The sequence below is a fragment of the Schistocerca gregaria genome, chromosome 9 (assembly GCF_023897955.1).
Source record: "Schistocerca gregaria isolate iqSchGreg1 chromosome 9, iqSchGreg1.2, whole genome shotgun sequence".
In the NCBI taxonomy this organism is placed as follows: domain Eukaryota; kingdom Metazoa; phylum Arthropoda; class Insecta; order Orthoptera; family Acrididae; genus Schistocerca; species Schistocerca gregaria.
This window is the reverse complement of record NC_064928.1, coordinates 23,155,244-23,181,631: the sequence shown is the minus strand read 5'-3', so window position 1 is coordinate 23,181,631 and position 26,388 is coordinate 23,155,244. Positions and strand designations below refer to the sequence as shown.

Sequence of the window (26,388 nt, the reverse complement as noted above, 5' to 3'; positions counted from 1 at the left end):
TGGAAGGTAAAAATAGTAGAGGGAGACCAAGAGATGAATACACTAAGCAGATTCAAAAGGATGTAGGTTGCAGTAGGTACTGGGAGATGAAGAAGCTTGCACAGGATAGTGTAGCATGGAGAGCTGCATCAAACCAGTCTCAGGACTGTAGGCCACAACAACAACAACAACAACAACAACAACAACAACGACACTGTAAGATACATCACACAAATGTGCCAGTAAAATTTTTAATAACATAAATGGCTGACCTTCTGGGCTCAAAATTCTTCTTAAATGGCTCGTTCTCAAAGAGCTGATTTTTAAATGAGAGTCTAACGCTCTGTGATTTAAGCAATTCATCGTACATTCTCGCATCTACATCTACATCTACATCTACATCCATACTCCGCAAGCCACCTGACGGTGTGTGGCGGAGGGTACACTGTGTACCTCTATCGGTTCTCCTTTCTATTCCAGTCTCGTATTGTACGTGGAAAGAAGGATTGTCGGTATGTTTCTGTGTGGGCTCTAATCTCTCTGATTTTACTCTCATGGTCTCTTCGCGAGATATACGTAGGAGGGAACAATATACTGCTTGACTCTTCGGTGAAGGTATGTTCTCGAAACTTTAACAAAAGCCCGTACCGAGCTACTGAGCGTCTCTCCTGCAGAGTCTTCCACTGGAGGTTATCTATCACCTCCGTAACGCTTTCGCGATTACTAAATGATCCTGTAACGAAGCGCACTGCTCTCTGTTGGATCTTCTCTATCAACCCTATCTGGTGCGGATCCCACACTGCTGAGCAGTATTCAAGCAGTGGGCGAAAAAGCGTACCGTAACCTACTTCCTTTGTTGTCGGATTGCATTTCCTTAGGATTCTTCCAATGAATCTCAGTCTGGCATCTGCTTTACCGACGATCAACTTTATATGATCATTCCATTTTAAATCACTCCTAATGTGTACTCCCAGATAATTTTTGGAATTAACTGCTTCCAGTTGCTGACCTGCTATTTTGTAGCTAAATGATAAGGGACCTATCTTTCTTGTTATCTTGCATAAAAGGTAACACTTTTCAAACCACTATTCACAATCTTTTTCCACGACCTGCTAGAAATGTTTGGTTCAGCAGCTGCCAGAGAGCGCCAGGTAACAGGTGTCACCACACTTGTGCAGCTACGACGACGTAGGAAGTCTGTATGTCCACACATGTAAAACATTAAAAGATCTTACATTATGTCATAAAAGAAGCAACACATTAGAGGATACTCAAAGAGCATTGGAATTTCGTGAATCCCACATTCCCGATAAAGTAGACCTCAATCTGATATTAAGCTTTTCAGTGTGGTTTTTTGAGATCTGAATTTTCTTGGAGTGCCAGTACTTTATTATCTCATGTTTGGTTCTTTATTATGGGTTAATGCCATATGTACTAGAAGGTAAAAATGTGCACTTGAAGTGCAGCGAACAGTTGAAAGTACCCAATAGTGTGGAATTAAACACTTCGTTTCAAATAAATTGATTGCCTCAGGGGAAAAGCTCAATAAAAGTCAAATTTCTTGAACAAACCGTCAAAAATAACATCACTGTTCTGCAAAGTGATTAATGCTTGACTTTCAGAAATGTGGAAATAAAATAAGATCTGTAACTAATAACATATTTTATATATCTAAAAACAAAGATGATGTAACATACCAAACGAAAGTGTTGGTATGTTGATAGAGACACAAACACACACACAAAATTCAAGCTTTCACAACCTATGGTTGCTTCATCAGGAGAGAGGTAAAGACGAAAGGATGTGGGTTTTAAGGGAGAGGGTAAGGAGTCATTCCAATCCCGGGAGCGGAAAGACTTACCTTAGGGGGATAAATGGACAGGTATACACTCGCACACACTCATATCCATCCGCACATATACAGACACAAGCAGACATATGTAACGGCAAAGAGTTTGGGCAGAGATGTCAGTCGAGGAGGAACTACAGAGGCAAAGATGTTGTTGAATGACAGGTGAGGTATGAGCGGCACAACTTGAAATTAGCGGAGGTAATTTTTTTTATTTTAGCATTCGGTAATTATGTAAATGTATTTTAATTCGCTTGATAGCTCTCGGCCACAGAAATCCAGTTTGTTTCCATTTGACATGAGAGCTGTGAACGAACAGGAAATGGCAAAAAAACTAAACATTAACACTGGTACATACTCTCCACTCAAACTCAAGACTGCTCTGTGCATCACCCTCCTATCTACGATATTTTCGAACCAAGCAATACTAGATAATGGCGCCCCCCACCCCCCGCCACCACCAGCTCGTGCGTTTTAGTGCACATCTTCCTGAAAGGTCTGATACATAAAACATATATGTTCGAAGTCTTAAGTGTGCCAAAATGCAGTGCCACACCTCTCCACACAGCATTCTTCTACTGTGCATCACTGTATTTCGCTCTGTGGAATTCAAACATGTATATTTTGTAATGGATGCCGTCAAACTATATTCAAAACAATGGAAATTAAAACATCCTGTGGTGTCTCGCCTGCTTCCAGTCGGCCGGTCTGACATATTGCCTCTCTTTTTTTAAAAAAAACTCTCAATTAGTACTGAATGGGATTATTTGTAACCGGGAGAACAAGGACTCTTCAGAACATTTGCACTCTTTATTGCCTATTGCTGTTTTGTGTGACATAAAATTAAATATAGGATACGTAACACCAGTAATGACAAGAGACAAGCAAGACAGTACGCTTTTCTTCAATCCTTAGGTCCTAGTATTTTTTGGTCTCTAATCTTGTTACAGCTTTACATGCCGTACTTTCCTTTCTGCGAAAGAATCTAATATTTCATCAAAATTTGTCAAACATTTTGCTACGTGAAAAATTGAATAAATACTGAAAAAAAGCTGTTAATACAAATAGTACCAAAGACTGGTGTGATTTCTCGATCTGATTACGTGTCTTTTGCCACTGTCTGCTAGATGAAACAAAATGAGTCTGTCTAATATTGTAGCAGTTGTAACACACACAAAATAAACGAGACTGTTTTGGCACAAATGGCCATTTTTATAGCACGACAGAATAAATTCACAATGTACCAATATCAAATGCCTATTAGGCCTACTGCAAGCAAGAAGCTTTTATGTTGGGAAATAGCTTCATATTTCATTCACACACTCCAGCTTATCAAGCATGAGATCGAAAAGTAGTAGTAAGAAATTTTTGTATAAATTCGGAATCATCATATTCTTCCATAATTTTTGTGACGTCACCATTCTTCTTCCTGCTCGTCCTAACAAACAATCTTGTCATCACTATTCCTGCCAGTGTCAAAACTTATTCTCTGGTTAAAGTTACTCATCCTGCCAGAATCACCAGTTTAGTTATCCCATATTTGTTCTTCAGTTAGGCATTATTATGTATTCGTACAACGTATTTTCTGCACTACTCCCAGAACAGAACTTAAGCACTTGCTAGCCAGAGACTGTACAAATGGCCCTTACTAGCATAGCAATCTGGCCAAACATGTTCTGTCAAAATTTCATTTTCTTGAGTACACCGAGAAGATAATAGGTAATCTTTCTTACCTGTTATTCCTGTCTGTCATTTATTTCCTCTCCGGTAGTCTGAGTCTATGGATTTCGCTAGTAATTATAACAAAGCTGATCATTGGCAAACACAGTCAACCACATAAACAAACAGCAATTGGCATTCACCTGTTCGGGTTTATTCTGCTCAGCTCGTGTAGCCCGGCCCCTTTGGTCTGTAGGAGTTTATTTCCACATGTGACCGTGACTCTCCTGGCAGAGACATCATGTACACTATGCACACATTCAAAAATAAACTTATGATTCACTCAGAAATCAACTTAGAATGTGATCAACATGGTTCAACAAACAACAGGTATCTGTTTCAAAATCATGTGAATAATCGATAGACCGACGTGCACTGGATGCTAGGCACTTTGTGAAAGAAGGTTTTTTTCCTCAAGAATGTGAATTTGGTGTGGCCACTGAAATTGCTGCCCATGACAGATACCCCGGTTTGTTTTGTCCTCGCCAAAGGCCAGCTATACACTTCTGCCCACATTAAACCTCCTACCAACAGCAGTGATTACATTTTGACAGTTGCCATCCTTTCCACATCAAACCTTCCCTCCCACACAGTCTTGGCACTGAAGGCAAACATATTTGTTCAGATGCAGACTCTGTACAGAAATACACCACCATTGTTACCTCAGCCTTCACTGGAAGTAATTACCCAATCAGTCTAGTTCAAAAGCAGATTTCCCGGGCCATCACATCCAGTTCATGTTCTGATTGGTTGGTTGGTTTGTGGGAGTAAAGGGACCAGACTACTATGGTCATTGGTCCCTTTTTCCATAAAAAAACTAAAACCACCTGAAGAGAATAAAAAACGAACAACAGGAAAGACAGCAGACGAAACAGGACAAAAAATACTCTGACAGAGACCAGACAAAACAAATTAAAACACACAGTGTGACGGTGGTTGTTGTTGTTGTTGTTGTTGTTGTTGTTGTTGGGATGTTTAAGGGGGACTAAACAGCTAAGGTCATCAGTCCCCCATTCCAAAAAACCGGAGAAACAAAATTTACGGAACAGGTAAAACCCCAAGGGGGGAGGAGACGCCCCTCCTCCAGTCACTGAAAGAACACCAATGTGGCAGCGAACACTAGAGACAAGAAGAATACAGACGAACACTGGACAGAAAGAAACGGAAGAAAATAAGAGGGTCGGAGACTGGTTGACTGACCATGGGAACAAAAATTGGGAAAGAGTCAACCATCCGAATACACACATTAAAATCTGCGACCAATGGGACACTCGAGGACAAGATACACAGAAAGGGAAAGGGACAGGTCCCCCCTAAATGGAACCATAAAAAGGACTACCACGGATAAAATTTAAAACGTCGTCAGCCATGGAGGCATCGTCGCATAAAACCAAAGGCAACGTGCCCGGGAGATTAAAAGTCTGCCGGAGGGTGCGCAGGCGGGGACACTCCAACAAAATATGGGCGACCGTCAACCGGGACCCACACTGACACAGGGGGGGATCCTCCTGACGCAAAAGATGTCCGTGCGTCAGGTAGGTATGGCCGATGCGGAGCCGACACAGGATGACAGAGTCCCTGCGAGAAGCCCGCAGGGAGGACTGCCACACATCGGTCGTCTCCTTAACAGCCCGCAGTTTATTCGGAGAAGTCAGGCTACGCCACTCGTCACGCCACATCTGAAGCACCTTACGGCGCAACGCCAGCTGCAAATCACGAGCCGGGAGGCCGATCGCCAAAGTGGGGGCGTCGACCGCCCCTTTGGCCAGCCTGTCGACACGTTCATTCCCCGGGATGCCAACGTGACCTGGCGTCCAAACAAAGACCACCGAACGACCAGAGCGGGTAATGGCAAAAACAGAATCCTGAATAAAGGATACCAGAGGAGAAGAGGTATAGCAGCGGTCGATAGCCTGGAGGCTGCTCAGGGAGTCACTGCAGATGACGATGGACGTACCTGAGCAGGAACGCATATGCTCAAGAGCGCGCAATATGGCCACCAGCTCTGCAGTAAAAATACTGCAGCCAGCCGGCAAGGAGCGCTGTTCAACATGGGCAGCGTGAGCAAAAGCGTAGGCAGGACGACCATCCACCAGGGAACCATCAGTGTAGACAGGCTCACAGCCTGAAAATGAGGCGACGAGCGCAAGAAAACGGTGACGGAGGGCCACATGCGGAACCGAGTCCTTGGGTTCCCGTGCCAAGTCCAGGCGGACGGACGGACGGGTCATACACCAGGGAGGCGTGGGTGCACAGGCCCGGAAGGGCGGCAGAAGAGGGAACGACCCCAGTTCAGACAGCAGGGACTGGACGCGGACAGCAATGGAAAGCCCAGACCTAGGTCGCCGGTCGGGCAGAGGGAGAACCCTGGCAGGGAAAAGCAGGCAATGATTGGGATGGCCCGGTGAGCAATGCACGTGGACAGCATAGTCGGCGAGCAGTCGGTGGCGGCGAATCCGCAGCGGGGGAACCCCGGCCTCCACCAGCAGACTGTCCATGTGGCTCGTACGGAAAGCGCCAGTTGCAAGCCGAACCCCACTGTGGTGTATGGGGTCCAACAACGTCAACACTGAGGGCGATGCAGACCCATAGGCCAGGCTCCCATAATCAAGCCTGGACTGCACAAGGGCTCTGTACAATCGCAACAGCGTGCTGCGATCTGCACCCCAAGACGCATGGCTCAGGCAGCGGAGGGCGTTGAGGTGCTGCCAGCACTTTTGCTTCAGCTGAGTAATATGAGGAACCCATGTGAGCCGGGCATCAAAGACGAGTCCTAAGAAGCGGCTAGTGTCCACCACTTCAAGTAGGTGACCGTCGAGGTAAAGTTCCGGATGAGGGTGGACCATCCGACGCCTGCAGAAGTGCATAACTCGAGTCTTGGCCGCAGAGAACTGAAATCCATGAGTCAGAGCCCATGATGCCGCCTTGCGAACGGCTGCTTGCAGCCTGCGTTCGGCGACTCCCTTAGTCGTTGAGCTAAATGAGATGCAGAAGTCGTCAGCATACAAAGAAGGAGACACCGACGACCCCACGGCTGCAGCCAGACCATTAATGGCCACTAGAAATAAGGAAACACTCAACACCGAGCCCTGCGGGACCCCATTTTCCTGTATATAAGATGAACTAGAGGCGGCACTGACTTGCACCCGGAAAGAGCGGCGCAATAAAAAGTTTTGAAGAAAAGCTGGGAGCTGACCACGAAGACCCCACTCGCGCAACGTAGCAAGGATGTGATGCCTCCATGTTGTGTCATATGCCTTCTGCAGATCAAAAAATACAGCAACGAGATGCTGACGGCGGGAAAAGGCCATACAGATAGCAGATTCCAGCCGCACCAAATTGTCCGCAGCAGACCGGCCCTGACGGAAGCCACCCTGCGATGGAGCGAGGAGGCCGCGTGACTCAAGGACCCAACACAAACGCCGCCCTACCATACGTTCGAACAATTTGCACAAAACGTTGGTTATTGTAATGGGACGATAGCCGTCCACCGCCAGAGGGTCCGCACCGGGCTTCAAGATGGGAACGATAACACCCTCTCGCCATTGCGACAGGAACACGCCCTCGCTCCAAATGCGGTTAAAGATAGTGAGGATGTGTCTCTGGCAGTCCCTGGAGAGATGCTTCAGCATCTGCGCGTGGATGCAGTCCGGTCCTGGCGCTGTATCAGGGCAATTGGCGAGGGCAGCGAGGAATTCCCTCTCGCTGAAAGGAGCATTGTATTTTTCAGAACGACGTGTGTGGAACGATAACGGCATCCGCTCAGCGCGCTCCTTTAGAGAGCGAAAGGCAGGAGGGTAAGTTGCAGTCGCAGAGCTCATAGCAAAGTGCGTGGCAAGGTGGTCAGCAATGGTGGCAGCGTCCGTGCAGACAGTGCCGTCCAGGGAGATTCCAGGGACACCCATAGGGGTCTGGTATCCATAAATCCGCCGGATGCGGGACCACACGAGCGACGGGGAGCCACGGGAGCCCAAGGATGAAATGTACCTCTCCCAGCATTCCTGCTTACGCCGTGCAATAAGACGACGGGCCAAGGCACGGAGCTTCTTAAAGGCGATGAGGGTCTCCAGAGACGGGTGCCGCTTATGACGCTGGAGAGCCCGCCTACGGTCGCGAATAGCCTCAGCAATCTCCGGCGACCACCAGGGGACAGACTTCCTCCGAGGGAGTCCAGAAGAGCGAGGGATGGCAGTCTCGGCCGCAGAAATAATTGACGAGGTCAAGACACGGACCACCTCGTCAATGTCACCCTGTGGGAGAGAAGCAATGGTGGCAGCGGAAGTAAAAGCCGGCCAGTCAGCTCTGTTGAGAGCCCAGCGGGGCAGGCGCCCAGAAGAATGACACTGGGGCAGTGACAAATAGATGGGAAAATGGTCACTACCACACAGATCACGATGCACTCTCCAGTGAAGGGATGGGACAAGTCCGGGGCTGCAAAGAGAGAGATCGATGGCCGAGAACGAGCCATGGGCCACACTAAAATGCGTGGGAGCACCGGTGTTCAAGAGGCTAAGGTCGAGCTGGGCCAACACATGCTCCACAGCGCGACCGCGGTCATCGGAGACAGTCCCACCCCATAGAGGGTTGTGGGCATTGAAATCGCCCAGAAGCAGCAATGGCGGCGGGAGTTGAGCCAGCAGCGCAGCCAAGACATGTCGGGGGAGTTGCCCATACGGAGGAACGTAAACAGAGCAAACAGTAATAGCTGGCGAGAGCTCAATCCTGACAGCGACTGCCTCTAAAGGCGTCAGAAGGGGTACTGGTGAGCTACAGACAGAGTGGTGAACAAAGAGGCAAACTCCACCTGAAGCTCGTTGACAGTCAGCGCGGTTCTTATAGTATCCCTGATAACCGCGAAGGGCAGGGGTCCGCATTGCTGGAAACCAAGTTTCCTGAAGAGCAATGCACAGAACAGGGGAAACACTCAGAAGCATCCGGAGCTCAGGCAGGTGGCGGAAATAACCGCCGCAATTCCACTGGAGAATGGAAGCAGGAAGGGACTGGGAGGGCGTGAAGGCGACTAAGAGGCAGACAGCGCCGCAGAGTCAACGGCCGCCACTGAGCGAGAGTCAGCTGTGTCCATAGGAGAGGTCCCCGAGGGTTCCGTGAGGGCGAGATCCGCGGCAGAGGCGAGGATCTCCACCGCATCCCCAGAGCCAGAGCTATTGACAGCAGACGGTACTGAAACTGCCGGAGCGTCCTTCTTCTTGGACACGTTCCGGTCCTTCTTCTCGCGTCTGTCCTTTGGCTTAGAGGGCTGGGAGAGTTTCTCTGAAGGAGCGTCGGAGGCTGACGATGACGCAGAAGCCCTACGACCAGCAGGTGGATGAACCTTCAGCCACTGGCTGACATCTGGCGGGGTAGCAGAAGAAACGGAAGAATGGAGGGCCCCGAGGGACCCCTTCCGCGAGAGAGGAGCCGGCAGAGACGACACCGGCGGAGGAGGGGGAGGGGGAGGGATCGAGCCCCCGGGTTTTGGAGCAGATGTCACTCCTGAAGCATGTGCGGGGGGAGTGACAGAAGGGGGTTTGCCCCCAACTGCTAAGGGGGCAACAGAGGAAGGCTTGCCCCCAGACACGAGGGGGGCAGACAGAGATGGACGGCCCCGAGGGCCAACTGAAGGCGGCACAGAGGAGGCGACAACTGCCGCCCGCGAGGGCGACGATAACGTAGCTGCAGCATCAGAAGTTTGAAGAGGGACAGGATGCAACCTTTCAAATTTCAGTTTTGCCTCGTGATAAGTAAGTCGGTCCAGGGTCTCAAATTCCATAATCTTCCGCTCCTTATGAAGAACGGGGCAGTCTGGCGAGCATGGAGAGTGGTGTTCCCCACAGTTGACACAGACAGACGGAGGCGCACATGGAGAATCGGGATGAGAGGGGCGTCCGCAGTCTCGACATGTGGCGCTGGATGGGCAACGGGAGGACATATGCACTGGAAGCACCGCATCGGGGGAGGGACGTATGGCTTGACGTCACAACGGTAAACCATTACCTTGACCTTCTCAGGCAATACAGCACCCTCGAAGGCCAAGATAAAGGCACCGGTGGCCACCCTGTTGGTCTTGGGTCCTCTGTGCACACGACGGACAAAATGCACACCACGTCGTTCCAAATCAGCTCTCAGCTCGTCATCGGACTGTAACAAGAGGTCGCGATGATAAATAATCCCCTGGACCATATTTAAGCTACTGTGGGGAGTGACGGTAACAGGGACGTCTCTCAGCTTATCACACAAGAGCAACGCCCGTGACTGGGCTGGGGAGGACGTCTTGAGGAGGATGGACCCATTCCTCATTTTAGACAAACCCGCCACTTCCCCAAACTTATCCTCCAGGTGTTCCACAAAAAACATAGGCTTTGTCGAAAGAAAGGAGTTACCCTCAGTCCTGCTGCAGACAAGGTATTGTGGTACATAAGGCTCCTGCTTGGCACTAGATCTGCGTCCCTCCCATGGCGCAGCCAACGAGGGGAACGACTGAGGATCATATTGTGCAGCATCGAATTCAATTTTGCCTCGCTTAGAGACGCTGGTGGCAGTGCGACCACCAGCTTGGTGAGATTTATTGCGCTTCATTGCGCCACATCCGCCCAGATGCCACCTACTCCGAACGAGGGCTCTCCCCAAGGGCGCCACCCAGCCAAAGCAACGGGTACCTGGCCGATATCCTATTGCCCGGAGTCCCCGTGCCTCAGACAAGATGGGCACATACTCCTTGGCATGCATGGGGAGGAAACAGCTCTGGCATATGTAGTGCGATCCCTGCGTGGTCAGGGGGCTACCACCAAAAGGGTACATGACGACCCCACCACAATGGACTGGCTACCGTGCTGGATTTTAGGTGTTGAAAGGGTCCACAGTTGCAATGGGCGCTAAGAAGGGGATTGCGCACAAGACGAGGAGGCAACCCAGAAGACATGGGGTGTAAATCCCTCCACACGACAATAGATAGCATGCAAGATGGAGGTGCATGATGGACCAATAGAAAAACACCACGTAAGGCGTCCTTCCCCAAATGGCACGCACTAACAACGGAAATTTTGAAAATGGCAGGTCAAACCCAAGTGGGGACCATCACATAAGGCCGAAACTTTGAAGACTCCTTTTAGTTGCCTCTTACGACAGGCAGGAATACCGCGGGCCTATTCGTACCCCCGAACCCGCAGGGGATGACGGTGGTTGGCCGACCATAGAGAAAAAAAGAGGAAAAGCCATCCACCGAGAACACTTTAAAAACTCAGTTTAAAATCAGAGGCTAAAAGCCAGAATCAACACTAAAAAACAAACACTCAGATTAAAGGATAAAAACCCCCTGCCCGAATAAAATGCAAAACCAAGTCCACCATGGCAGAGTCATCTGATAAAAGAGCAGGGAGCATGTCAGGCAGCGCAAACGTCTGCCTGAGCACAGATAAAAGTGGACAGTCCAACAAAACGTGGGCCACTGTCAATGCCAAGCCGCAGCGGCATAGAAGGGGGTCCACACGGCGCAATAAGTGGCCGTGGGTCATCCGTGTGTGCCCAATGCGCAGTCGGCAGAGGATGACAGACTCCTTGCGAGAGATTCGTCGTCGTGTCCTTGATGGCACGGAGTTTGTTAGGGGTGGCCAGAACGCGCCATTCAGCATCCCAAAGTGAGATAACTTTGCGGCGTAAGACTGCCCGCAAATCAGTCGCCGGGAGGCCAATCTCCAGAGATGGTTGACTGGTGGCCTCTTTCGCCAGGTGGTCAACAGTTTCAGGTTCTGATTATCCCTCCAAAAAACAACTTTGGAGCACACCACTTGTCACTCAGTATTATCCTGGCCCTGAATGTATTAATCACCTACTTTGACAGGGTCATGACTTTCTAAAATCATGCCCTGAAATGAAACCCACTCTGCCTGAGATTTTGCCCACCACACCTAGAATAGCTATAGTCACCTTCCCAATCTTTGCAATATCCTTGTCAGACTCTATGCTCCTTCTGCATCCATCTCCATAAACTATGGCTCCTGCCCCTATGACTGTCCCTGATACAAGACTTGCTATATTTACCCTCCTACCACTAACTGTACCACCCCTGTAACTGGCAAAACATATGCTATCAAATGGAGAGGCACATGTGGAATGACACATCATATACCAGCTGTTGTGTGAACATTGTTCGGCCTTTTACATCGGCATGACTACCACCAAATTATCAGTTAGGAAGAATGGGCATAGGCAGAGGATGTATACTGGCAACACACTATGTCCTGCTGCAGAGCATGCTCTACAACATGGCAGTCATGATCTCGGAGACACCAGTTTCTCAGAACTCCACAGGTTGGAACTGGTGCTACAACATGTCCTTGGTTCTCGGCACGCACCTGGTCTTAATTTACATTAACTTCTTCTGTCTCAGCATTACTTCATAGTGACTACTCCTTTCTTCGCACTGTTTTAGTTTTCTACATCTTTCATTTTCTGCCTTGTCTATTTTTGGCTTTCTGTTACATACAATGCTTTTAGCTTTTCACTCTTATTAACTTGTTCACAATATTTTAGTAGTATCTCCATCTTGCATGTTACCATGTCTTCCAGCTTTAAGCTCTCAGGTTTTCAAATCTCATCCAGTGCAGTCCCCAACACTTAGTCTTTCTTTCTCATCCTGTCCGATAAGTCACCTCTTACCCAGGGTTCTGGGCGACTTTTCTGAACTGTACACCTTTTTCTAAACCTCTCCAGTCTTTTTCCTTCACTCCTCTTCCTCCCACTTCAATTGCTCTGCCAGAAGGAGGAGCTACTGGCTTCAAAAACTTGCATAATTTGAACCTTTGTGTGTGTGTGTGTGTGTGTGTGTGTGTGTGTGTGTGTGTGTGTGTGTGTTATCCTGCCACAGCTTGGCGAGCAGATTTTTTCATCTATCCGATTTCATTCTATTGTCAAAAATTAATTTTTTTTTGAACATATTTATAGTTACACACATGCATACACATAATGTTTCCATCTTTTTTTATGTTTTTATGAGCGAAATTCCACACTGTTTACAGATTTTAACAAAACCGTTTGTGTGTATGTTTCTATGATATTTATTTCTCTATAATGATGAATGGTCATTATATTGTATTGTTGGCTTGACCACAGTAATACTCAAAGAAACAGTGCACTGTTTCATGTGAGTACAAATCATTTTGCCTCAGTACCACGTTTTAATGATGCTGTATAAGACAAATTACTTCCTCGGAAATAAAGCATTTTCATTAAGTACATTTGTTTCTTACATTAGTCATTTGATACAAAGAAAGTAAGCTACACTATTAACAAAATTTATTGCTTTTTATGTTTATGTTGTAACTTACTAATAACTAATTATTTACAGCTGGCTCAATCCCGATTACCTCGCCTGGATATTGGAAAGTTCCCTGGTCATATTAGGTGCAGTAGTGCAGCACAGAATAGTGAAGTGTCTGTTAGAGTCCACAAAAGAAGCCCCTTAACTGTTGGCAGTGCTGTTGCCTGCTTTCAACTTAACCACAGATGGTTGCATGTAAAAACAATGGTCTATGGAGTTATGACAACACAGAGGCATTGCCATAAACATATACATAATCAACATGATATTTACACTCAGCAGTGGCGTGTGCACTGACGCGAATCTTCCTGTGTGCTGGACCGAGACGAACTCGGCACCTTTGCCTTACACATGCAGGTGCAAGCTTCCAGAAAGTTTTGTATCTGCATGTACTCCACTGCAGAGTGAAAATTTCACTCCGGAAGCAGCCTCAGGCTGTGGCTATAATCACAATAATTTCTCCCAGGAGTGCTAATCTTGCAAGTTTTGCAAAAGAGCTATTGTGAAGTATGGATAGTAGGAGATCAGGTACAGCTGGAAGTAAAGCCTGTGAGAACGGATCACAAGTCGTGCTCGGGTAGCTATCGGAAGAGCACTTCCTCACGAAACGCAAAGTTCCCAAGTTCGAGTCATGGACCGGCACACAGTTTTAATCTGTCAGCAAGTTTCATATACATAACCATCTTACATGACTGGTTGAGGCACACACATGAAACAGCCATGCCAAGCTGATTGCAACTGTCAGGCATTTATTTGCTGGGTCTACTGCAGTTTGCAAGATCGGCACAAGGTTAGTTACTGTAAATAGTTTTGAAATTTCCAAACATATGTCATGAAAATTGCAGTTTTTTAAAATCTGTATTATGTTTTGGAAACACTTTTTTATTCACGAAAGTGGTGTGTAGAATGAATATAATACTAGAATCACCAATAATCTACACAAACACTTCATGGGTAAGGGAGGAGGAGGAGATTAGTGTTTAATATCCCCTTCGACAACAAGCTCATTAGACACGGAGCACAAGCTCAGAGTAGGGAAGGAGTAGGAAGGAATCATCCTGGCATTTTCCTGAGACAATTTAGAGAAATCACAGAAAACCTAATTCAGGATGGCCGGAGGTGGTTTTTGAACCGTCGTCCTCCCGAATGCGAGTCCAGTGTGCTACCCACTGCTCCACCCTACTCGGTCATTGGTAAGGAATCACACACGGGTACACTTGTATTCAGTAACCAACAAGAACATATTAAATGTCATGTATTTGGGCTTGTGGATTTAAATGTTGGTTAACACTAATTTTCACATTAAACAATTTATACCTTCACTAGTGTAAATACAGCTGATAGTGCCCTATAAGCATTAGATAAAAACAGCAGCTGACTAGTCTAAGAGGAAGAGCAGTGGTTTTTTGCCAAGTTTCTTTATAAATAAATTTCCCATAATTATCCATGCGGGTAGATAGGCACTAGTTGTAACTGTTTGTTAGTATACTTTACAGAAGTAGCCTGTAACGACTGCTCTTGTCAGCTGATATATAGCTTGGCTCACTCCACATCCCCTGAAGGGATGTGGAGTGAGGTGGGATTTATGGAACACTATGTTGAATGAATGTATCTTAAAGATAATGTAGTAGATACTGAATTGAAGAAACTTCTGATAGGCAACTCCTTCTGCTACACTTACAAGCTCATGTTTTAGGGTAAAATCACAAGTAATACATTTCTAGCATTCTTTTTCATTGTGGCTTTCTACGTTTCAATGTTCTAAGTTTCAATGCCTCCTCTATATGGTGAGCAGAAATCTATTCTTTCAATATCATTGCTAACTTCACATTGTATTCCAACTGTATTTCCCAATCTTAAATCTTTTCACCATACTGCACTCAACTAAAATACATGTCTCTGATTTCTTTCCATGTGTCACAGAAACATTTTTGCAGGATCCTCAAAATACAAGTAATGTAATGCAACATAAAATGGAAAGCTATTATTGTAATGCAACAGATGTAGCCTGTAACGACTGCTCTTGCCAACTGATGTACAGCTCGATTCACTCCACAGAATATATAACTCCACACAATATATAACTCCACAGAATATATGACTCACCTCTGAACATTGTGCAAACTTCTGGTGCACTCGATGGTCGTTTCTTTCTTGTCTGTGGCAGGATATCAGCCCTCCAGTCTGCCCACTGAGGGTACCGCTCTTCAAGTGACTGAACAGAGCTAGCCTGAGACCTCCTCCACTGCTCCAATTCTTCCCTTAACTGCAGCACTATCTGCAAAATGCATCACAATGAAACAATTGTTCGTAGGATGCAGAAGTGCACAGGCAATCACTTTTCTTACATCCATGAATTGTCATGCAAAGCTCTCCCCTACCCCTCCAAGAGTTTATGTAATTAAAAACTCACAGTGTATGAGCAACACCTCATTGTTATTATGGTCTCCAGCTTTCAGGAACTGCTGCTCGATCAAGAGGAGTAAAACAGGGTGTCAAGAGACACAAGACATGTTATGCAAACGGTGGTTGTACATGTAAAATTATCTAAATTGGTTGTAATCTTACTACTCATGTTGGACTCTTATTTCACCCTGCAACTGGCAGTGAAAAATATATTCGTGCTTGGGATTCCTATGCTCCATTAGCATTCAGACAGGATGACATCATTACTTTCCAGCATAGTTAATAGCTTTTACACAGCTGTCCATTAACAACAAAACATTAATTGATGACATGGAATAGAAAGCTTCTTCGCTTTATTCATGCAAACTCTTTGTGTTTGAAGGTGAGTTGGATTACTCATTCTGGTGAGATAAAACTTGTAGTATGCATTTTAACAATATTATGAAAAGGGAAGTTGCTACTCACTATATAGCAGAGATGATGAGTTGCAGATAGGCAGAACAAAAAGACCGTCACAAATAAAGTTTCTGGCCAGTAAGGCCTTCGTCAAGAATAGACGGCAAATACACACACACACACACACAAATGCAACTGACAAACTGACACACATGTGACTGCAGTCTCAGGGAACTGAGGCCACACTGCAGCAGTGTGGCTTCAGTTGCCTGAGACTGCAGTCACATGTGTGTCAGTTGCTTGTGTGTGTATGTGTGTGTGTGTGTGTGTGTGTGTGTGTGTGTGTGTGTGTGGTATCTATTTTTGATGAAGGGCTTACTGCCCCAAAACTTGATCTGTGACAGTCTTTTTGTTCTGCCTATCTGCGACTCATCATCTCCACTATATGGTGATGGCAACTTCCCTTTTCATAATATTGTTACATTCCATCCTAGATTTTCCATAGTGGATTTTAATATTTACTAAGTGAATGAGAGAATGCCATTTTTGTTGAAGTAAATCTGCAATAAATGCTACTCCAGGTAGTGACTAAATTTGAGGAGTGGCTGTAACATTAGCAAGCACTCTTTAGTGCATTCTTCATCTGACACCATCCACCAACATTCACTTCTGTGACATTACATTTCCTAATTGCTACACAGTTGTTTGAAGTCTCTACTTCATTAATTTAAAATCAGCATCATATTATCTGCATCAATCAGTTGTGAACCAAAAATTCATAGATCCCCATACTGTAAAAAAATTTGTGTCAGCATCCATTAACAACAACAATCACTACAATTTACTGCCCATATATTATGCTGTCCTCTACCAGAAGGTAGGTTTGAATGTCACACTGTTATACTATGCACTGTCCTATTCAAGGTGGTGCGAATTTGCATTCCTAGAACTTCGGACTGACTTTCCCAGCGAGTTATGAGCGGGACCTACAGTTAAACCTGGACTCCAAACCATGGTGCTACTCAGCACATACATAAATCATTTCTAGGTGTGAAAGATGCAGTACTTGACACATCCTCTACTCAATTCTGATTCATAGACATAACTCACAGAGCTACCAACCAAGTCATTTGTACTACAGCTACAATAATAAATGAAACCAATTATTGTACCTCCTTTTGATAATTCCTGTAAAGTTCAGATACTAACAAAGCATTGATGAAAAAAGGAACTTTCATTTTAAACTATTTGCAACATAAAAATATTGACCTCAATTACCAAAAATGTAGCTGCAAATACGAGGGCTATCCACAAAGTACATTACGTTTTGGAATTAAAAATAAATAAAGTATTGGAATTTTTTTTATATATACAGATGAAAGCCACACTTAAATACTACTTTTCTACATAGTTGCCATTTAAGGCACTTAGCGTAGCAATGGACGAGCTTGGAAATTCCTTCGTCGTAAAATTCAGCCACCTGCGCCTTAAACCACGTGGTTACCTCTTCTTGAAGCTGTGCATCGTCATCATAACGCTGCATAGTCAACCACATCTTCATTGCTGGGAATAAGTGGAAGTCGCTCGGTGCCAGGTCGGAACTGTACAGCGGATGAGGAAACAACTCCCACTTAAAAGATTCGAGAACTTCACGAGTGGCATTAGCCGTGTGGGCCCGGGCGTTGTCGTGAATCAGCAAGATCTTTGAGCCGAACTTCCCCCTGCGCTTGTTTTGTATTGCTCTTCTGAGGTTGTGCAGAGTTTGGCAATACCTTTGAAAGTTTATTGTAGTGCCTCTTTCCAGGAAATCCACAAAAATCACACCTTTTCTGTCCCAAAAGAAGAGGTAACCACGTGGTCGAAGGCACAGGCGGACGAATTTTACGACGAAGGAATTTCCAAGCTCGTCCAGCGCTACAATAAGTACCTTAATTTAAATGGCAACTATATATAAAAGTAGTATTTAAGTGTGGCTTACATCTGTATATAATAAAAAAATTCCAATACTTTATTTATTTTTAATTCCAAAACGTAATGTACTTTGTGGATAGCCCTCGCATATGATTATTCTGTTGCTTCCAAATAACAAATTTGAGGAAATAGCTCATCTTACAATTGTATAAATATGATGCTCTAGCTAGGCAGATGTACTTATGGATCTCAATAGCAGAAGCAGAAAACTCAAAGCCCATATAAAAGTAAACAACTAATTAAACAATGAAAACTTCAGATTGGAATCATCTCACACTCACACTCACACACACACATACACACACACACACACACACACACACACACACCTTCTACATGCTCCCCATAATTCACAAACCCAACAATCCTGTATACCCCTTTGTAGCTGGTCACTGTGCCCCACTGAAAGAATTTTGGTCCTCATGGACCAACATCTCCAGCCAACTACTCGAAATTAAGCCTCCCATGTCACAGATACCAACTACTCCTTTACCTCCTGGATCCCCACTCGTCACTGTCAATGCCACTTCCCTACACACCAACATCCCTCATGCTCACAGTCTTGTCACTATTGAACACAACATTTCCCACGATACTTCAGACTCCAAACCCACCACGTCACAACTCATTCACCTTACTAACTACATCCTAACACAAAACTACTTCTCCTTTGAAGGGAAGGTATACAAACAAATCTGCAGTAGCAGTACAGCCATGGACACCTGGATGGCACCTTCCTATGCCAACTTGTTTATGGGCCATCTAGGGATTTTCCTTGCCTCCCAATACACCAAACCCCTAGCATGGTTCAGGCTCGTTTACAATATCTTCATCACCTGGACACAGGGCTAAGACAACCTATCCTCATTCCTTCACAACCTCAACTCCTCCTATCCCATCCACTTCACATAGGCCTCCTCTAGGACAAGAAAGAAGGATAGGAGAGTGTTTCTGCTAGATAGAGCAGATAAGCAGTTATTAACACCTCTCTTAGACAGTGAACTGGCATCATTTAGTTCCAGTAAGATGAATGTAGAGGAATTATGAGCAAAGTTTAAGCAGATTGTAAATCATGGTCTGGAGAGTTACATGCCTACCAAGTGGATAAAAGATGGGAAGACGCACCATGGTTTAATAACAAAATTCGGCAGATGCTGAGGAAGCAGAGGCTGTTGCACCCTAGGTTGAAAAGGGGACACACAAATGACAAAAAGTGAAGCTTAGTACAGATTCATGCATCTGTGAAAAGATCTATGCGTGAAGCATACAACAACCACTGTCACTCCTTAGAGAAGAGACGGCAGAGAACTCGAGGAAATTCTGTTCATATGTAAAATCGCTAAGTGGGTCTAAGGCTTCTATTCATTCCCTTGTTGACCATCTGGTGTGGCAGTTGAAGATAGCAAAACAAAAGCCAAAGTTTTAAATTTATGAAAAGGACAGTTGCTCCTCACCTTACAGCGGAGATGCTGAGTCACAGATAAGCACAACAAAAAGACTGCCACAAAATAAGCTTTCAGCCAACAAGGCCTTTGCAACTCAGCATCTCTGCTTGTTCCATTGCATCCTGGATTTTCCATTGTTAGAGGTTTTAAACTTCACACTGAAGAAATCATTCATACAGGAGAACCATACGAATGTATCATCATTTGACCACCAGACAGACTCCTGTATGGACAACATAGAAATAAGCAAACCTGGCGCCGAGAAACAATTGAAACATTTGAAAACAAATAAATCACCAGGTTCATATAGAACCCCAGTTCGATTATCTAAGAGTACTGTATGGCACTGGCCCCTTACCTAACTTGCATTTATGATGAATCTCTCGCCCAGCACAAGGTCCCAAGTGACTGGAAAAAAAGCACTGGTGACTCCAGTATATAAGAAAGGTAACGTAAGGGACCTGCAAATTTACAGATCGATATTCCTAACTTCTGTTTGCTGCAGAATTTTTGAACATATTCTCAGTTTGAATGTAACAAACTTTCTTGAGATTGAAAAAATTATGTCCACAAACCAGCACGGTTTTAGAAAGCATTGCTCTTGCGAAACTCAGCTTGCCTTTTTCTCACATGATATACTGTGAACCAAGGACGAAGGGCAACAAGCAGATTCCATATTTCTACATTTCTTGAAAGCATTTGACATGCTACCCCATTGCAGGCTGTTAACTAAGGTATGAACATATGGAATAAATCCATAGATATGTGAGTGGCGCAAAGACTATTTTGCCCTCGATGGCGAGTGTTCATCAGGGACACATTAGGAGTGCCTCAGGGAAGTGTGATAGGACTGGTGTTGTTCTCTATATACGTGAATGATTTGGCAGACAGGGTAGGCAACAATCTGTGCTTGTTTGCTGATGATGCCGTTGTGTACGGTACAGTGTTGAAGTTGACTGACTGTTGGAAGATATGAGACGACTTAGACAAAACTTCTAGTTGGTGTGACGAATGGCACCTAGTTGTAAACATGGAAAAATGTAAGTTAATGTGGATGTGTAAGAAGAACTCTGCTTGACACAACAAAGTCATTTAAATATCTGGGCACAATGTTGCAAAGTGATATAAGGTGGAACAAGCATGTGAAAAGTGTAGTAAGGAAGGCAAATGGTCGATTTCGGTTTACTGGGAAAATTTTACAAAAGAATGGTTCACCTGTAAAAGAGACTGCATAAAGGACACTTCTCAAGGACTGTTCAACTGTTTGGGATCTTTATCATGTTGGACTGAAGTAACACATCGGAGCAATTCAGACGTGGGATGTTACATTTGTTAATGGTAGGTTCAAACAATGTGTAAGTGAAGTGTTACAGAGATGCTTCGAGAACTCAATTGGGAATCCCTGGAGGAAAGACGATGTTCTTTTAGAGGCACACTATTGAGAAAATTTAGAGAACTGGTATTTGAAGCTGAATGTCAAATGGTTCTACTGCCGCCAACATATATTGCACATAAGGACCACAAAAATAAGATACGAGAAATTAGGGTTCATAAGGAGGTGAACAGACAGTTGTTTTTCCCTCGCTCCTTTTGCGAGTGGAACAGGAGGGGAAATGACAAATAGTAGTACAGGGTACCCTCTGCCATGCATCATATGATGGCTTGTGGAATATCTATGTAGATGTACACCCAGTGGGACACCTTCCTGGAGATGGACCTCCTCCTCTCTGATGGCTCTGTCCACATTAAACCCACTAACCACCAACAGTGCTTGCATTTTGACAGCTGTCATCCCTTCCATGCCAAAAAATCCTTTCCATATAGCCTTGCCACCCGAGGACAGTATATCTGACTCTTGTCTAGTATGATGAAGGCCTCACTAAGGCCTTCGCAGACACGCACTATCCCGCAAACCTTATGTGCAAACAGATCTCCTGTGCCATTTTTGCACACATCCTCAATCCTCTCACTACCCCCAAAAATCATCTAGAAAGGAGCGTCCCCTTTGTCACCCAATACCACCATGGACTGAAACAACTCAACCACATCCTTCATCAGGACTTTGATCACCACTCTTCATGTCCTGAAATGAGGGATTCCTAACCAAGAGGCTTTCCACCTCTCTTAAAGTTGTTTTCCACTCACCCAATCTCCATAACATCCTAGTTAATTACTGTCCACTCCCAATCTCTGTGGAAGACCAAGACTGCTCAATCCAACCACCCAACACTTTCTATTCCAGTTCTGTCACAGGCTTATCTTATTCCATCAGAAGCCAGTCTGCCTGTCAAAGCAGCCATGTCATATTCCAGATCTGCTGCAATAATTGCACATCTTTTTATGTTTATATACCAACAGCCATCTTTCCACTAGGATGAATGGCTACTGCCTAGCAGGGGCCAGGAACACAGCACCCTGTGGCAACATGCAACTGAACATAAAATGCTTGATTTCAATAGCTGCTTCACAAACTTGGACATCTGGATCAACACATTCTCCACTCCCAAAATTATCCTGGCCTCAACCTATGGTAACCTACTGTCCCCACACCAACCACCAAACAGTTTCTGCCCCTCTGTCCTGTCACCTCCGCCCTATTCAACTCCCCCCACCCTCATCATGTGCCAGCCTCTATCAACAAAACCACCCATGTTTCTCCTTCCCTGCTCCTCTAATTTTCTGCCTCCCCCCTCCCCCCCACCTTGCTGCCCTACAGCCTCCCAACACTGCGTCTGGCAGTCTTGTAATGCCTCCATCCAGTCCCACCATGCTCCACCAGACAGAGCTCTTCTCCCCCCCCCCCCCCCCCGGCCATATCCTGCTATCCCTCCCCTCCCCACTTGCTCCAGATTCAACATGGCAGCTTCATTCAGGTCCGAGTTGCCAGAAATGGCTGTGGCTGTGTGTGTGTGTGTGGAGTGTGCTTGCATACGTGAATGAGTGTGTGTGTGTGAGTGTGTGTGTGTGTGTGTGTGTGTGTGTGTGTGTGTGTGTGTGTGTGTGTGAGTGTGTGTGGGCGCGCGCGCACGTGTGCACACTTGTTTTCTTTTCTGAAGACTGGTCAAAAGCTAACTGTGCAAAAATCTTCCCACTGTGCTTGTCTGTAACTCAACGTGTCAAGTTTGTGGCGAGCAACACTCCACCCTTTCCCTTATATTGTTTACAAGTAATTATTTCTCCCTCTGTATTCATGTTGAAATAGGGATAAGAGGAATGACTTTCTCAAGTCAAGCCCTAAATTAGATCCTCTCTTACCAATATCCTTCCCATACAATCTATTGTCACCCTCCAAGCCTCTGTATCCCTGCCCAATCACACAAAACTTCTGTACCATTACCCCCATCATCAGGTTCCTACACTGAAATCATTCCCCCTTTAAAACCTTCCCATGCAACCACCCACTACTGCTTACTCCAGCTCCAGCACCGGTAAATCAAATACAGCAGAAATAGCAGAGCAACATGTGAAACTACACATTTTGTTAATCAACTAGCGTGTTTAATGCACAGCTTTTATATAGGAATGGCCACCACTAAACCGGCCGAGCAGACAAATGGACACAGAACTTTCTTCCTTAGAGCACCCAGTATCCAGCTCTTGAACACTGTGCCCTAGTCATGATTCGGTGGACTTTGGAGTCTGCTGTACCACACAAGTACTAATTCTCTGAATTCTGAACTCTTGCTCTCCAACATATCCTGGCATCCAACCAACCTCCTGAATTTAGCCTCCAGTAACATGTCTTCCCATTCTCTCCCCCCCTTTCCTTCCTGCCATAACATACATACATCACTTCATCCCATCATCTCTTGACTAAAACAGGCTTACCAATGTAATATCTTTGACCTACCTGACACCACCTCCTTCATCACTGTCTCTCTTATCCTACAACAGGTAGGCACCTCTCAGCCTCAGGTCAGAATGACTTGCCCCAACTTTCAATTCTTTCACAACTGCTCCTCCCTGAGGAAGGAACTAACAGTTCCGAAAGTTAGGCTATTTCTTTCCACTTTTAAATGAGGTTGTTGGCAGGACTACGAATATCACTTGCTGAGGGTAGGTACTAGCTAGTCATTCTGTCTTCTTGTAATGAAACAAAGTTAATGCCCCATACCTGACTCTGTAGGTTCTATGACAATTTGTGAAGCATTAAGATAGGTGTGAAAATAACAGTGAACAGCAGATTGCTTGCTAACCTGGTTCCTCGAAACAGGAACTTCTCTGGGGGTAGTGTCATAATATTTAGACTTGTCATATGCTTGGTGCCTTTCTGCAGTAAAAGGCAGCATTTCAGCAGGCAGGACACTGTAGCTCAGCACGTCATCCCCTGCATCGTTTGGGGCGTACCGTGAGCTGTCGTACGGGCGTTGATCCCCTGGTGGCAAACATGCTGCCAAATCTGCAGAAGGTATAATGTTTGATGCCTGAAAGCACAGAAGACAAATTGCACATTTCTTAGACAAATTTCACATTCCTTCAACTGTTACTCACAACATGTATAGCCAAATAATTGAAGTATTTTTCACTGAAATTTCTAACAAAATTCCAAACTGAGAAAACGTTATTATTATTATTATTGTTATTAAAGCTTTGTCACAAAGCCATTGAAGTCTTAAAGTTGGAAAGTATAAAGTAATTAAATGAATGTTGAGTCCCTCTGTTCAGAATACAGAAGTGAAATCTAAAATGTGTGGAAATAAAATAATGAAGAATAGCGCCATTAATACTAAAAAAAAAAAAAAAAAAAAAAAAAAAGTACAAGTCATTCAATTAATTCTTACCGCATAATGCAACTGATTTATTTCACTTATTTATTGTGTTATTTATTTGTAATAAAGAAATGGAGTAAGTATTTTCATTACTTCACAACAAAACGTTATAAACCAGCTTTTTCTCATTTTATAATTTTTAGTAAGGTTGTATGGTTCTTTGGATAAATTTTAAACAATGGCTTAGAAAAATGACTTTGTGACAAAGATTTATAAAAAAAGCACACATTGCTGTCAGAATTATTTTGAATGTAGTTTTTCTTTACTATGTAAAGGTGGGTAGGAAACCCTAAGATCCACTCTAACAGTTTGGGAGTATTTGACACTGACGGTATTTGAAAATCGGGTGCTTGCTACTCGAAATTCAATATTAGCCAGAGTGATTGAAAAATGAATGACAGTAAAAACCATATGGTTTCAACTTGCTGCCTAAGAGGCCTGTCTATTTACTCCTTTCTGAGATTTGAATGCATTCAGTGCATCACGAACGAGCAGAAATACTGCTTGTGTGAAGTGCACTTGCACAGGAGCAGGCAACTGTGGTTGAGGTCAGCCATATGCTTTTCTCCTTTGCCCTACACTCTGTTTCCCTATCATCTCATTTTCTTCCTCTGCGATGCATTAATTTTTTTGCCTAGCTTGCATTATTAAATGAGGGAGCAGGATTTAATAGGACAGCTGAAAAGTAATCACAGTTTCTAGGGGTATTATCTTAGATCCATTTCATTTAATTATCACTAGTTGTATTTATAATGAGGTTAATGTCTGGTACAAAATTTCTACATACAGAAAAACTCACACACTTGCATAAATTTTCATTACTGATGTTTGCTCTTAACCTCAATTTATTAATTTTCATAACAGAAAAAAATATCTCACATATGTATGTTGAGCTAAACACTGACATTATTTTTGTGGCTTCATGAAGAAGACAAGGAAACTCTTGCTACGGAAAGTTTTGATAAAATGTTATTAAACGTCTTGCCAAAACAAACTTGTCTGTCAGACAAGAATTACATTGTAGATCTATTAATTCCATTTGGAAATGGCGAAGAGTACCATCTGGAGAGGTAGCAAATGGTCTTGAAAACAATTTGAAAGCTTCAGAAATTCCCCTTATATGAGACTAATTAGAAAAACATACTCCTGCTAATACTTTTGATAGACAGAGTGGGTGAATGTATTACTTTCTCTGACAAAAGCTTTCTTTCTGCTAGTGCAAGCCTACTCATGAAAGCTTCCAATTTTTCACACATGTTACAAATTAATCAATTTTCACTTTGCAAGCTAGTATTCAATGCATTCAGATGTCCTGTAATAACCACTAAAAATGCAAAGGTGACTACCCAATATGGATCTTCTAATTTGAGTTCATGCCTACCTTTTTCTTTTAAAAACCAATTTACTGGCAGTCTTAATTAAAAAAAAAAATAAAAAAAAAATTCAGTATGCTGATGTAGCTAAGCCAGTGGTGTGGTATGTCACTCAACTTTTCCACAATTACAATTAAATATTTATGGAACTGTCAATGTTTCAAACCACAGGCTCTCAAATAATTGACTGTACGAGCAACTATTTGCGTGATGTCTCATATTAGAGAGTACCTCTTGGTGCAAAATGCAGTGAAATCTCTACAATGATTCTTCACTGCACTGCAATTTCTTTCTTAGCAATCCACAAATCCCATCTGGATCCCTTCATTGGAGGTGATCCATCTATTGTCACTGACACTCAATGATCCCAGTGTAAACCAAAAGAATCGACAGCTCTCTCGACAGCTTTGAGGATGTCCGCACTGGTAATAGTGCTCTTTAATACACTCCTGGAAATTGAAATAAGAACACCGTGAATTCATTGTCCCAGGAAGGGGAAACTTTATTGACACATTCCTGGGGTTAGATACATCACATGATCACACTGACAGAACCACAGGCACACAGACACAGGCAACAGAGCATGCACAATGTCGGCACTAGTACAGTGTATATCCACCTTTCGCAGCAATGCAGGCTGCTATTCTCCCATGGAGACGATCGTAGAGATGCTGGATATAGTCCTGTGGAATGGCTTGCCATGCCATTTCCACCTGGCGCCTCAGTTGGACCAGCGTTCGTGCTGGACGTGCACACCGCGTGAGACGACGCTTCATCCAGTCCCAATCATGCTCAATGCGGGGACAGATCCGGAGATCTTGCTGGCCAGGGTAGTTGACTTACACCTTCTAGAGCACGTTGGGTGGCACGGGATACATGCGGACGTGCATTGTCCTGTTGGAACAGCAAGTTCCCTTGCCGGTCTAGGAATGGTAGAACGATGGGTTCGATGACGGTTTGGATGTACCGTGCACTATTCAGTGTCCCCTCGACGATCACCAGAGGTGTACGGCCAGTGTAGGAGATCGCTCCCCTCACCATGATGCCGGGTGTTGGCCCTGTGTGCCTCGGTCGTATGCAGTCCTGATTGTGGCGCTCACCTGCACGGCACCAAACACGCATACGACCATCATTGGCACCAAGGCAGAAGAGACTCTCATCGCTG

At 44.7% G+C, this 26,388-nt stretch overlaps 1 protein-coding gene across 3 annotated transcripts in view; it reads right to left on the bottom strand.

Moving 5' to 3' along the window:
* The window catches only part of LOC126292139 (uncharacterized), a 670,252-nt gene that overhangs the window by 588,227 nt on the left and 55,637 nt on the right, over nt 1–26,388 (bottom strand). For all 3 annotated transcript variants that reach the window (XM_049985977.1, XM_049985976.1, XM_049985978.1), the window contains exons 4-5: nt 23,278–23,505; nt 14,970–15,141 (exon numbers count right to left, since the gene is read on the bottom strand). In XM_049985977.1, coding sequence (XP_049841934.1) covers nt 14,970–15,141; nt 23,278–23,505 — 400 coding nt within the window. The remainder of the gene's footprint in view (nt 1–14,969; nt 15,142–23,277; nt 23,506–26,388) is intronic.